A 13,642-nucleotide genomic window follows, 5' to 3' on the forward strand; every position below is an offset into this window, starting at 1 on the left:
GTAATGGAGAACAGGTTGAGGTTTTGGAGATGCTCTATCTTCTGAACCTCTGCTTTCCCACTGTCTTCTTCTTCATGCACGCAAGGCTCCTTCCATGGCAAGCTGTATGTAAGGTTTCACCATTGTCAATGGCTACCTCCCATCCTCTCAGTGAAAATGTTCAACGCGTTCTGTCACAGCACGGCTAATCATCTATCGGTTCTCAATCAGGTTGGAATAGAATCCAGTGATTCTTTTGCGTCTGTCACTAACGCCCAGCCCTCAGGAGTTTGAAGCTCGTCACAGTCATTCAATCCTTGAATCCTACTCAGAATACCACAGACAAGGTTTAGACCTTTCGGATTCTCTTGAATGCCGCCATCAATTCTAGCTTACACCACGAAGATTCTGATTAAGGAATCCAAGAGATATTCACTCAATCTAAAGTAGAACGGAGGTGGTTGTCAGGCACACGTCATAGGTAAGAATGATGATGAGTGTCACGGATCATCACATTCATCAGGTTGAAGAACAAGTGATATCTTAGAGTAGAAGCAAGCGTGATTGAATGAAAAACAGTAGTAATTGCATTAATCCATCAAGACATAGCAGAGCTCCTCACCCCCAACCATGGGGTTTAGAGACTCATGCCGTAGAAGATACAATAAGAAACGTGTAATGTGTCATGAGGTCTAGATACAATGTCAAAATATCCTATTTATAGTGAACTAGTAACCTAGGCTATACAGAAATGAGTAAATGACGTAAAAATCCACTTCCGGGATCCACTTGGTGTGTGCTTGGGCTGAGCATTGAAGCTTTCATGTATAGAGACTTTTTCTGGAGCTAAACACCAGCTTTTGTGCCAGTTTGGGCGTTTAACTCCGATTTTTGTGCCAGTTCCGGCGTTAAACGCCGGGAATTCTGAAGCTGATTTGCAACGCCGGTTTAGGCCATTAAATCTCGGGCAAAGTATGGACTATTATACATTGCTAGAAAGCCCAGGATGTCTACTTTCCAACGCAATTGAGAACGCGCTAATTGGGCTTCTATAGCTCCAGAAAATCCACTTCGAGTGCAGGGATGTCAGAATCAGCATCTACAGTCCTTTCTCAGCCTCTGAATCAGATTTTTGCTCAGGTCCCTCAATTTCAGCCAGAAATTATCTGAAATCACAGAAAACACACAAACTCATAGTAAAGCCCAGAAAAGTGAATTTTAAATGAAAACTAATAAAAAACATACTAAAAACTAACTAAAATGTACTAAAAACATACTAAAAACAGTGCCAAAAAGTGTATAAATTATCCGCTCATCAGGCAGCCAATACCTACAAGAGGGGGTCCTTGGAAGGAGATCTGTCAATTACAAATCAAAGAACCACAAGTTGGAGAAAGGATGATAAGCGGCTTGTCCATGGAAGTAGGTAATGGCAGATTAATCTGGTTTTGGGAGGATAACTGGCTACCTAGTGGTCCGTTGAAAGACGTATTTCCAAGACTTTTCTCGACCTCAAATCTCAAAGGATCCGTTATAGGAGAGTGTGGGTTCTGGGATGGGCTAGAGTGGATATGGAGTTTTCAATGGAGGAGAGAGTTATTCCAATGGGAGTTGGAGCTACTAAACCAACTTCAAGAGAGGATACAAACAGTGAAGTTAACAAATGAGAGAGATGATAGTGTGGTATAAAAGTTTGATAAATCTGGTATTTTTTTCACTAACTCCTTTGTGCAGGTGATGCAAGCAGAGACTCTTCCGGAGGACATCACAACATATAGTTTTACTAGTGCTATTTAGAGAGGTTTCATACCTCCAAAGATCGAGCTGTTCGCTTGGTTTGTGTTGGTCGGCAGGGTGAAAACCAAGGATAGGTTGTGTAGGTTACGCGTTATTGCACAGCAAGATAATTTGTGTGTGTTATGCTGTAAGTCTGAAGAGACTGCGTTTCATTTGTTTATTGGGTGTGAGCTCACTTGGCAGGTGTGGAGTGCGTGACTGTTTGCTCTTGGGAGGTTTTGGACAATGCCAGGTTCTTTAAAGGAGCACTTTTTAAGTTGGACGAATGGTTCAGTGCGAAAGGATGAGAGGAAGCGGTGGTTCATTGGATTTTTTGCTGTTATATGGACAATCTGGCAAGAAAGGAATTGTAGAATCTTCAAAAACCAAGAATCGAGTGTGCAAGAAATTTTGAACAGGTCGTTCGAATTCTATGATGAATGGCGTGGAGGTGAACCCTTTGGTTGTTGATGGCATTGTCTGTCATGCACGCTGAGTGGTCCGGTGTTGCTACCTGAGTTCATGTGTTGTATGGTTTGCTTTAATGCTCCACCTTGTGTGTTGAGCTCCTTACTTCAAAAAAAAAAATTTGATAACCTTATAACTTTAAGTGTAGACTCTAATTTTAGTGACAGTAAAAAATTCATGATTAAGAATAATATTAAAATGGAATAAAACTCACGAGAGGAGTAAATTTTAAGTTATTAGTATAGATAGTAATTAAATTATTTAAATATCAACTAACAAAAAAATGATATATTAAAAATAGTAAATTATATGTTCTTTTAAAGAGAATTAAATAAAATTCATCTATAATATTTGTTTGTGGCGTGCTTTTTTAATTTAAATAAAATATTCAAAAATTATTCTTTAACGGTAACAATTGAGAAGCAAAAGATTGGAGTAACTTTTTGAAACATTTATAAAGACCACTATTGTAAGTTTGAATGGAAATACAGGAAATACGTTTAGACCCTTGTCAAAGTAACTTATTTATTGGGTCGTTTTTTATGTCTATGATTTCATATATCATGGTCTACATGGTTCGTTTGAAATTTATCAGTTATAGTATCAGGCACTAACTTTAATTTGGACTGTGCTCTCCAATAATTTAGCTTCTATTATAGGTATGTTATCCATTTCAATTACATTATGAATTACTCCTGATATGAGTGTAGACACAAACTAAAAAAAGTTGTCTTTCACGTGTTAATTGTGCATTATACCTAAAGAGAGTTTATATCAGAAAAAGTTAATTATAACCATAACTTTAGAATAACACGAAGATTAGTTCTTTGGATTATTTAAATGTCTTATTTTCATAATCTTTTTTTTTTAAATAGCATGTATATAACAAATTTTCAATTATAAGGCATATATATTAAAAATTAATCATCAATTAATCACGGTGTATTTAACTATTTGTGTGTATATTTAATGTATATGTTATAACTTTGATAAATTTATTACCAGTCTCCTACTCAAATGTAATATATCTTAAATTTTACATGAATATTATTACTGTTTAAGGCTTTATTCACTACGAGTCTATCATCCTAACGAAAGAGATGACTATTTGAACATTGAAATAAATTTCAAATAATAATCTATACTATAGTTTATCCCAAGAAAACTTGAATATTGTGAATCATATTCCGTGACTTTACACTTATTTTTAAATAATTTAAATAAATCAAATATATTACGATAACGATAAATTAAATGTGTTTTATATTATTTATTTTACCATCACAATTATATTAATATTAATACAAAGTATAAATTTATTGTTAGTGTAGTACGTTTTATTTTCTTGGAATAAAGTTAAACAAATATTGTTGTGATAAGTTAAAATATTAAAAGTAAATAAAATTTGTAATTTCAATTACTAAGAATTTTAGTTAGAGAAGTGTTAGAAAGTTAGCAGAATTTGTGATGTATAATTATCAATTAGTCATTATTATTGTTTTTAATGGTATGAAATGACATTTAATAATATAGAATTACTTATTTTTCTTTTAATAGTTAAATATTGATCAAATTTTAATAAAAATTCTAACTGCTAGACTTTTTCTTTTAGTTAGATATAAACCTATATAAAAGAAAATCTAAAATCCAAACCAAAAATTTAGACAAAGGTATAATAAATTAATAATACACGGAAAAAAGTCAAAAGCTTTAGATGTTTAATCCAGTGCAAATAGCTAAATAAGACACGTATAGTCTTCATAGCATAATTTTTTCTTCGATCAGTACCATAAAATTTTTCATATTAAATTATTACGGATTCAAATTAACATTTTATGCCAATATTCTTTGTTATTATTTAAAAATTATTTTATATATTTTAAAACGGAAATGCTACATATTCATATAACCATGTAACTAAATTAGTCCAATATCAAAAAAATTCAATACCATTAAATGAAACGTGAAATACACGCGTCCAATACACACGATATCGTCCAACGCTTCTTCTCCCCCACGTTTCTTCTTCTTCTTCTTCTTCTTCTTCTTCTTCTTCTTCTTTTCACGCTCATTTACGCACGGAGCGTCTTCTTCTTCGCCTTCTTTTTTGCGTTCCTCCTTCTCCTCCTTCTCATCCTTTTTTGCGTTCCTTCTTCTTCACGTGTTTTCTCCTTATCGTCATTCTTTTGTTGTTGTTGCTGCTGTATTTTTTTTCTTTTCCTCATTCTCTCTCTGGTGAAGAAGCAGTAGAAGGTGAGAAAGAAGAGTTTTGAATAGTGCAGAATGAACCGAACACAGTACTTATGGTGAACTGTTGAACCAAAATCTTAGTTATGGTGAACCGAAAATAATACAATTGTATAGTATTGAGTGAACGAAACATAATCCATTATATAAAATCAAATTCAAACAGCTTTCTGCAGAATGAACCGAACACAGTATTCATGGTGAACCGAACACAGTATTCATAGTGAACCGAACATAGTACTCATGGTGAACCGAAAATAATAAAATTGTATAGTATTGAGTGAACGAAACATAATCCATTATATAAAATCAAATTCAAATAACTCTGCCTATAATTTACATATTATCAATTCAATTCAATTCAATTCAGTACACCACCGTCCATTTAATTCAATTCAAATTAGCAGTTGCATTCCATTCAATTCGATTCAAAATTGAATAATCCAAACTTTGTCAGTTTAATTCGTTTCAGAAGAGTAATCCAAATCGCTCTCCTGTTTACCAAAAAATTATGAACCTCTAAACACTGAACCATAAACCCTAAACTCTAAACACTAAAACCAGAACCCTGAAACTGAACCCTGAACCTATAAATCCTAAATCCCTAAAACCCTAAAACCTAAACCCTAAATCCTACACCCTAAAACCTAAGCCCTGAACCCTGAACTCTGAACTCTGAACCCTGAACGCTAAACTCTGAACCCGAACCCTGAACCCGAATCCTAAACCCTCAACCATGAACACGGTGAACCGAAATTAATACACGGGGCGAACTGAAAGTTTGAAACACACTGAACCCTTGTACATTGAGCCCTGAACCCATAAACCTTAAAACCCTAAACCTTGAAACCTTATCGTCATTCTTTTGTTGTTGCTGCTACTGTATTTTTTTGTCTTTTCCTCCTTCTCTCTCTGGTGAAGAAGCAGTAGAAGGTGAGGAAGAAGAGTTTTGAATAGTGCAGAATGAACTGAACATAGTATTCATGATGAATCGAACACAGTACTCATAGTGAATCGAAATCTTAGTTATGGTGAACCGAAATCTTAATTACAGTGAAACAATTATATAGTGCTTAGGGAAGAAAACAGAACATATTGGTCTAATTTTTGTTAGAATCCTTTCTACGGACCGAACCGAAAACATGAAAGCGATGAACCACCTCTTTAGTACTTGTCGAACCGAAAAATTACTCACATTTACTCAGAGTTACTCACAATTACTGACACTCTCAATTACTCACAGTTACATATTATCAATTCAATTGAATTCAATTCAGATGTAGATCACCTCAGTCTATTCAATTCACTTCAAATAAAATTAGAAATTTCATTCCATTAAATTCGATTAAGAATTCAATAATCCAAACCTCATCAAATTGATGCGTTTGAGAAGAATTATCAAAATCATACTCATTCAACTGATTTAAAGTTGATTCATTCATTGTTTCAATTCAAAAGTGCAGATCGAAGAAGAAAATGAAGAAGAAGATGAACGACGAAGATAATTGCATTAAATCAATCCAGATCCATAATGCAGAGAAGAAAAACGCGAAAAAGGAGAACAACGAATTTAATTAGGTTGAAAAAGAAGAAGAATGAAGAATGAAGAAAAAGAAGAAAGAGGTTTACGTTGTATGAAAAAGTTTACGTTGAGAAGCGTTGATAACGCAAAATAAAGATTTGTTATATAGGTTATTATAAGAGGTGCGCGTAAAACAAATAGAAGTGTGGAGTGTGGAGTGAAAATTATTTGGATACCATCCATGTAATTTTTACATAAATGTAGAGCTTTTCTCATTTTAAAATTTGAGAATCAAAATATTCAGACTAAATCTAACATCTTTACATCCTGTATGTATTACCAAAATTAAGCATTCAATGAAGCATATATCATAAACCAACGTTAAATATTGAACAAAAATTTTCAAAATTTATTGGTTAATGTCATTATTTCATCGTTAATGTTTCTCTTATACATAGGATTCAATATGCGTGGTCATCAGCTTTAGCTCACAACGAGAACAACAATAATATTATGGACTAATAAGACGGACGAGGGCTAGTTGTAACAAGTTTTGTAACGTGTAATCATTAATTAGTTATTACTGTTTATTAAGTGTTGACCAAAATTTTAATAAAAATTTGGTCCTTAGACTTTCTCAATAAAACCGGATTGATGTAAGTTGATCCCAAGTTAATTTGAGTGATAAAGAAGCAGAAAAACCATGCATGTAGGGACCTATAAAATTAACAACATTCTTAATAAATTATCGCTTTGGAAGTAGTCTAATATATTGGTTAATAGGTATCGATTAGTCGAAATTCCAGAGAGTGAGGTCAGTTTGAAATTCATCATCATCATGAAAAGCTCCTCGCTTCATGGACGGTGGTGTTATAAGCAAACCCTCCGCCATGCTATCAAGCAATGCAGGCATGTTAAACATTGCCTCCTCATCAAAGAACGTCGACCCCACTACTCCACCACCACCATCAACACCAACAGAAAGATTCATATTCGAAGAAGAAACAGGAGGGTTAGTAATATCATTATTACTGCTAGTTTGTTGTGCGGCTTTGGAAGCAGCTTCTCGAATATGTTGAGGTGAAGATGACTCAGCAAGGGGAAGAAGGGGGACGGAGAGAGGGAAATTGAAGGTGGCTGAGGTGCCTCTAAGTGCCAGAACTGCGGCGTCGTGTGCCCTAGCGGCCATTTCAGGGGTAGGGTAAGTTCCGAGCCATATTCTTGATTTCTTGATTGGTTCTCTCACTTCGCACACCCACTTGTTGCCGTTCCTCCGCCGGACACCCCTGTACACCGGGTGTCGCATCTCTCGGAACTTCTTCCTCCCTGATCTCTTCTTCTGACTGCGTGATGGCGACGACGATGGCGGTGGGCTGATGGCCGAGAGTTGGGTTTGAGATGAAGTGGAAGAAGATAGTGATGAAGAAGAAGAATAGTAATAAAGTGATTCTTCGTTATTCTCAAACTCCATGACAATGGCGGATACTTAGTTGATGCATGCAAGGGTGTTGAAGAGAGGGATATATATATATATACCATGACTCCATGAGAGAGCGAGAGTGATGATGACAACATCGGTGCAGGCCTTGAAGGGAAAACGTGCTGCAAACTAATGGAATTGAATTTTGTCGTGACCGTATACTCTAAACAATAACTAAAAAGTGGTCCACTTCACCTCAGTTTTCATTTAACTAAAATAGAGAGTTTAGAATAAATATTATTATGCTCGCTCCAAAAATATTTTATATATACTAAAAAATAAATAAATTTTATGAAGTAGATAATGATTTTTGTGAATAATAATCTTTAAAATTAATTCAATAAAGTAAAAATATACTACACTTTTAAAATATTCATCTAAATCTTAATATTAAAATAATCATCTACACATTTAATAAATTAAATATTCAATATATTTATTGTTGACATTATTTAATATTTTTACTGTATATCTATATATTTTCAAAATAAATATAATGAATTAATTTTTAATAAGTCAATATTAATAACTACGTTTTTAAAATAAAATTATTTTTTAACTCTCGTATTTTAAGAATTTAGAATTAGTTTAAGACTAAGATTTAAAATTTAAAATTTAATATTTTTTAAAAAACTTAAAATTAATTTAATAATAATTTTATAAAAATTGTATTGATTTTAATTTTTTTAAAAATTTAGCTGTTAAACATATAATTAATATAAATAAAAAATTTTAAGATAAAATTAAAATAAAATAAAATTTTTAAATTATTTTAAAATTTTTAATAAACTTTAAAGACAAAAGGTTTACTCTAATTAAAAATATCTCCCAGAACGAAACACAGACCAGGTATTAATTAACAGTGGTCCGTGCTATATATTGGTGACGGACATGCATATGGCACTAATTAATGGCACCATTACACGTTGGAATTATCAGTGAAGAAAAGTGCATTAGTACTATTCTAAATTAATAATTGAATAATAGAGCTATAATAACATCTATTAGTTTCGTAAAAATACTATATAACTTAACCGGTATCATGCACAGTATATTAAGTGAAATTATATTTTTAATTTTATAAATATTAAGTGAAATTTAATAAACATAGTATATGAGTAAAAAAGATTTAAACGCGGATCGGACTCACCCATCACCTAGCTAGGAGGATTATATATTTGTAATATATTAAAAGAGTAAAAATTCAGGTGGTGCATTTCACGTGAAGTTGATAATTGAGAGTTGTTGAATGATTTAACTAATTTAACTAAATTTTTATATAACGGTTCTTAGCTATTAATTTCACGTGAAGTCGACTGCACTTAAGTTTTTACTATATTAAAAAGACAAGCTTCTAATAATAGTATTGCTATTTAATTTGTATATTATTTTTCTTCTAAAAAATGGATTTCTGGAATAAGCTCGTGTTCTCTTTTGATGGCATATGTCTCACGTTTTTATGATTTTTTAGGTGTTGCTTTCTGATGAAAGAATATTTAGTGAACCTTGGATATAAACGAATAGAGCTCGTTACATGCTTGGTTGTGTTTGTGAGGTTCTAAAACCAAAGACAACTTCAGGTAGCTGTCCATAGCGCTGACTAAATAAAAAGTCAACTTTTATGAGGTCAACGAACGTGTTTACTTTGAAAAGTTCATTTTCTATTCCCTTTTTCTTTTTTCATCATGTTTCGTCTTTTATTTCTTCACCATCAGCAGCTACCAGCCTACCACTCTCGTCATTTTATATATAATTGGAAAGATGAGAATTTTTATCATAATTAAGTTGTTAAAAGCACGTTAATATATTGCTTCATAAACAATAAAATTATAATAAAAAAACATCAAATAAAATTATAATAAAAATTATGATTATAATAAATAGAATAAAATGACAAATAAATTTTTAAAGATTTACATATTAATTTCTAAAAGAAAATATATTAATAAAATACTCAAAATAACAGATGTGAATAAACTACTTTTAAATTAATTTTTATGATTAAAATAAAAAGTCTTAATTGAACTAACTTATTTATATTTATTATTATAGAAGATTTTATTGATATTTTTTTAAAGATTAACCTATTTAAAATGTAAATTTTTTAAATTTTATTTGTTATTTTATTCAAATAAATATATTTATTTTTCCAATTTTCTTACTCCTTTAACAAAGAAATTAAAATAAAAAGATAAAAAAATCCTATGCCATACGAGCCCATTAATTACCTTTGACTTTTAATTAGAAAACAATAACAAAACTACAACATAATTCGGCACAAAGTTGACATTTTCAATACAACCAATCAGACACCGTCACTATACCCGTGATGTAAGTGCCAATGCAAAATTGATTTATGCATAAGAGAAACGCATGTTTACAATTTTTATGTATTTTTAATACAGGAAACTTTGTAAAAATATGTGTTACTCTTATATTTCTTCTTTCAAATTTATCCCTAAAATCTTTTATTTTTTTAATTCTTCTAAGTTATTTGTTTAACTAATAAACCGTTTATATTAAAAAAAATTGATTTTACGTACCTCTTAAACGACTGTAACACAATATGCAGCTTCTCAAGCAAATATACACTTAGTAATTTTATAATCCTTATAAATTTCTAACTTAAATGCATTCTATATTTTTTATTCTATATGACGCCAGAAGGTCGCTTGTGTTATCAATTTTGACAAAATTTATAACTTTATTATGATAAAAATAGTCAATAACTTATCTTAGTTGGTTAAACCAAAAATGTCTCTCTTATTCTTAAAAAGTCTAAAAAAAAAATAAGTACACAGTTTATTTAAATATATAATTCAATCAATTCAACTTTATTTTATAAATAAAAGGTACATGGATTATTTATATTAGTGAAAGAAAAAAAAATCTTCATAACTTAAACGATGTGCGACTAATACATAACACAAAGTTTATTATTCTAAATAATATAGGACTTGTATTTTCTTATTACAATTAACTAATATAATTAACTTACTAACTCTACTTACTCCCGCGTCATTATACTTATTAACATATAGTCTTTTGTATACAAAATCTGTTCCAGTCTAATTCAACAAGAATCGGAAATTCACTCAATGGATTCATGATCTGACAGGTTATCGACCCATCCAAACCGTCACATGACACTATCTTTTACCTAATGTTTAGATAAACCGGCAGAAATTTCTAGATAAATAGACTCAAATGAAAGGGTCTATCCGAGGACAATGGATAAAATAGAGGGATCTATCCTTCTTCAAAAATACGTCACATCTTATCTTAATTTTATCATTTTTTTGTACATAAATTTACTTTAATATCAAAATATTTTTGTAGGTGACCCAATCTGCTGACCCACTGACAATCGGGAACGTCACTCATCCTTGTGGCACTCGCATTCAGGTCCCGTCCCTCACAACCAACCGGCTCAACGAGCAACCGAACAAAATCCAACAAGACATGAAGCGTAATTAGAGTAGTAGAACTCGCCACATGAACCTACTTGTCTCTAATCTCAGCCAAGCGCTTTATTTGTTTCATTTTCGACCCAATGAGCATGGACTTTATAATATAACTCAAAATGTAAAAAAGGATTCTGCTTCATACCAGATTCTGTCATAGCGGTTTCTTGTGTGCTAAGCTAATTGGTTAGAAAGCTTTAGGCTCTGCTATGCATACCACTCACACGATTATATATATACAAGTGTAGTGGATGGCCTAATTATGATATATATATGATTCTAGTTCACAATATGCAATTGAATACAATTCTAAAATCTGTTTTTCTCTTCTCTTCATTCGTGTTCTGCATGTCCAGTATATTCTGCTAGTCTCTTTCATACTAGAACTATTACATAGTATCAGAACAAGTTGGTGTCAGGTCACAAAATTATCTTCATTGAGTTTGTCAGAAATATCAATCATATGATATTTATCACATCGAAATTTGAGTATTTTAGAGCAGCGGCAAAACTTGAAAATTTTGTTTAAGAGTCAGAAATTTTTATAAAAAATTATATAATAATATTTATATTAAAATAAAACTTATAAATATAATTATTTTATTTTTAAATTTATTATTAAAATGTAAAATTATATATGATTAAGAGATTTGATTAGTAAAAAATTTGTTTAGGTTAATAAATTAAATTAATTTTAAATAAAAAATTAATTTAAAAAAAATCAGTTTTTACATGAAAAAAATTAATGTTTACCCATAAAAATATTTTTTATTTAAAAAACTAACTTTTTATTTAAAAACTGATTTTTTTTATTAAAAAATTGATTTTTTATTTAAATTATATAAAATCAATTATAACTTATAAATTATTTTTTAACATTTTAAAAGATTAATTTTATCTTTGATAATATTTATCTTTCAAAAGTTTTAACATTAATTATTTTTGTTATTATTTTTATTACAAACCAAATAATATAATACAATGAAACAAAATTTTAAATTTCTAATAAAATGAAAATATCAAACTTTATTAATGTAAATAGTGCTGATACTATAATAATATTAAATTTGTAAAGTTGATTTAAAAATAAAATAATATTTTTTTATTAATTACTGATATTACTATTAGTTATATTATAATTTTATTATTCTAAAAATAAAATAATGTATGAAAATATATAAGAAGTCAAATATAATTTAATGTTAATTCTATAATGATATTTAATTTGTAAGGTTGATTTAAAGATGATCTGTTAATTTAAAAATATGTCATTTGTTATTGTTAAATAGGATAAGATAAAAAATTTTAAAAAATGATAAATATAGACTTCAAACTTAAATATATAAATTAAAAGTATATATATTTAAACAAATAAGTTAATTTTGTTTTCTTTAAAATAAAACTACTAATACTTTTACAAAAATTTTAGAGGATTATGCCTCATTATCTCAATAAAGCTTCACGACTGTTTTAGAGTAATAGTATACTTAAGTTAACTAGTTCTTCTCTTCGGTTACTGCTGCTGAATATGAATTATTATCTATACAATGTGTGTAAATAAATAACCAGATTTTCATAAATTAAAGAAATGTCCATATATAATAGAATCATTTATTTGACGTGTCCATGCAAGACCCGCAGAATCTCTGATGAGTGCGGCCATAACGCCACGAAAAGACAGTAGTCTTCGAGGCCAAAGGGTTGACTTCCCATATCATATGAAGTTATATGAAAAAGCTAAGGTTGACTTTTTTCCAAGAATCTAATAATTCAAGTGCATTGTGAACATGGTTTAACCTTAAACTAGTGCAGCTTAAACAAGCAGCATTATTGCTCCCAATCTCTCTACGACTCTATCTGATTGAGCCGTACCAAAACTTGCTCCTGTACAACGAACTTATGAACGTGGTTTGACGCCGCTAATTGATTTGTTTATTATTATTTTAATGTTTGCATTACTTTTAGTATAAAATATAAATTTATTATTTATTCATTTTTTATTGATTACTTTTAATATAAAAAATAAAAAATATACAATAATAGTGTATACATGTTAAGGAAAGGATGAAGTCGGATGTCAAATAGCGGAATTAGGGGATACCTCCTGTTTCCATTTCCGTCCTTAAATTTACTCTTCGTTTTTGTCTTAATTCTCGGTCGTAGAGGAATATTATTTCCTATTCCTATTTTTTACAAGGATCCATTTTTTGTGAGAATCCCATTTTCTATTTTTTTGGTAGTTCTGACTAATTATTAATTTTTATAAAAATAAAGCTAAAAGTAAGTATCTATTTTATATAAAAACAACAAGATTTTATATAAAAAGTCTAAACAATAAGATGCTGACTTCTTTTAAAATGACGGACGCTACGGCGAACCAGAATACAGAGTAGTAGATGAGGTGGGGGACGCTACACTAGAGTTGTGAAAAGGAACGCCAGGAATATAAAGAGCAACGCGGTGAGGGTGATGGAACGGTGATGGGTGACAATGCCGTGAGATGAGAGAGTGGCGAGGGGTGGCTACAGAGAGGTTGGATGGAGTATGGACGACACTGAGGATCTATGAATTGAAGAAGAGTTATGCAAATGAGGATTAGGAACTTTGAGTTTCTCTCTCTATATATGGCATGTGAAATGACTGCAAAACATATATGAGAAATAAACAATTAAGAACAATTAAGTAAATTTATAAATTTCGGGGATT

At 30.6% G+C, this 13,642-nt stretch overlaps 1 protein-coding gene across 1 annotated transcript; it reads right to left on the reverse strand.

Annotated features, from left to right (window-relative positions):
* Positions 1-6,782: 6,782 nt before the first annotated feature.
* On the reverse strand, positions 6,783-7,463 carry LOC107461790 (dehydration-responsive element-binding protein 1F-like). The gene has a single exon (XM_016080347.3). It carries the CDS (start codon positions 7,461-7,463, stop codon positions 6,783-6,785), a length of 681 nt encoding a protein of 226 aa, XP_015935833.1.
* Positions 7,464-13,642: the final 6,179 nt, after the last annotated feature.

Source organism: Arachis duranensis, chromosome 8 (genome assembly GCF_000817695.3).
Source record: "Arachis duranensis cultivar V14167 chromosome 8, aradu.V14167.gnm2.J7QH, whole genome shotgun sequence".
NCBI classification, from domain to species: domain Eukaryota; kingdom Viridiplantae; phylum Streptophyta; class Magnoliopsida; order Fabales; family Fabaceae; genus Arachis; species Arachis duranensis.

Excerpts from the sequence above, each read along its gene's own strand:
- LOC107461790 (XM_016080347.3), bottom strand. The coding sequence starts at position 7,463 with ATGGAGTTTGAGAATAACGAAGAATCACTTTATTACTATTCTTCTTCT.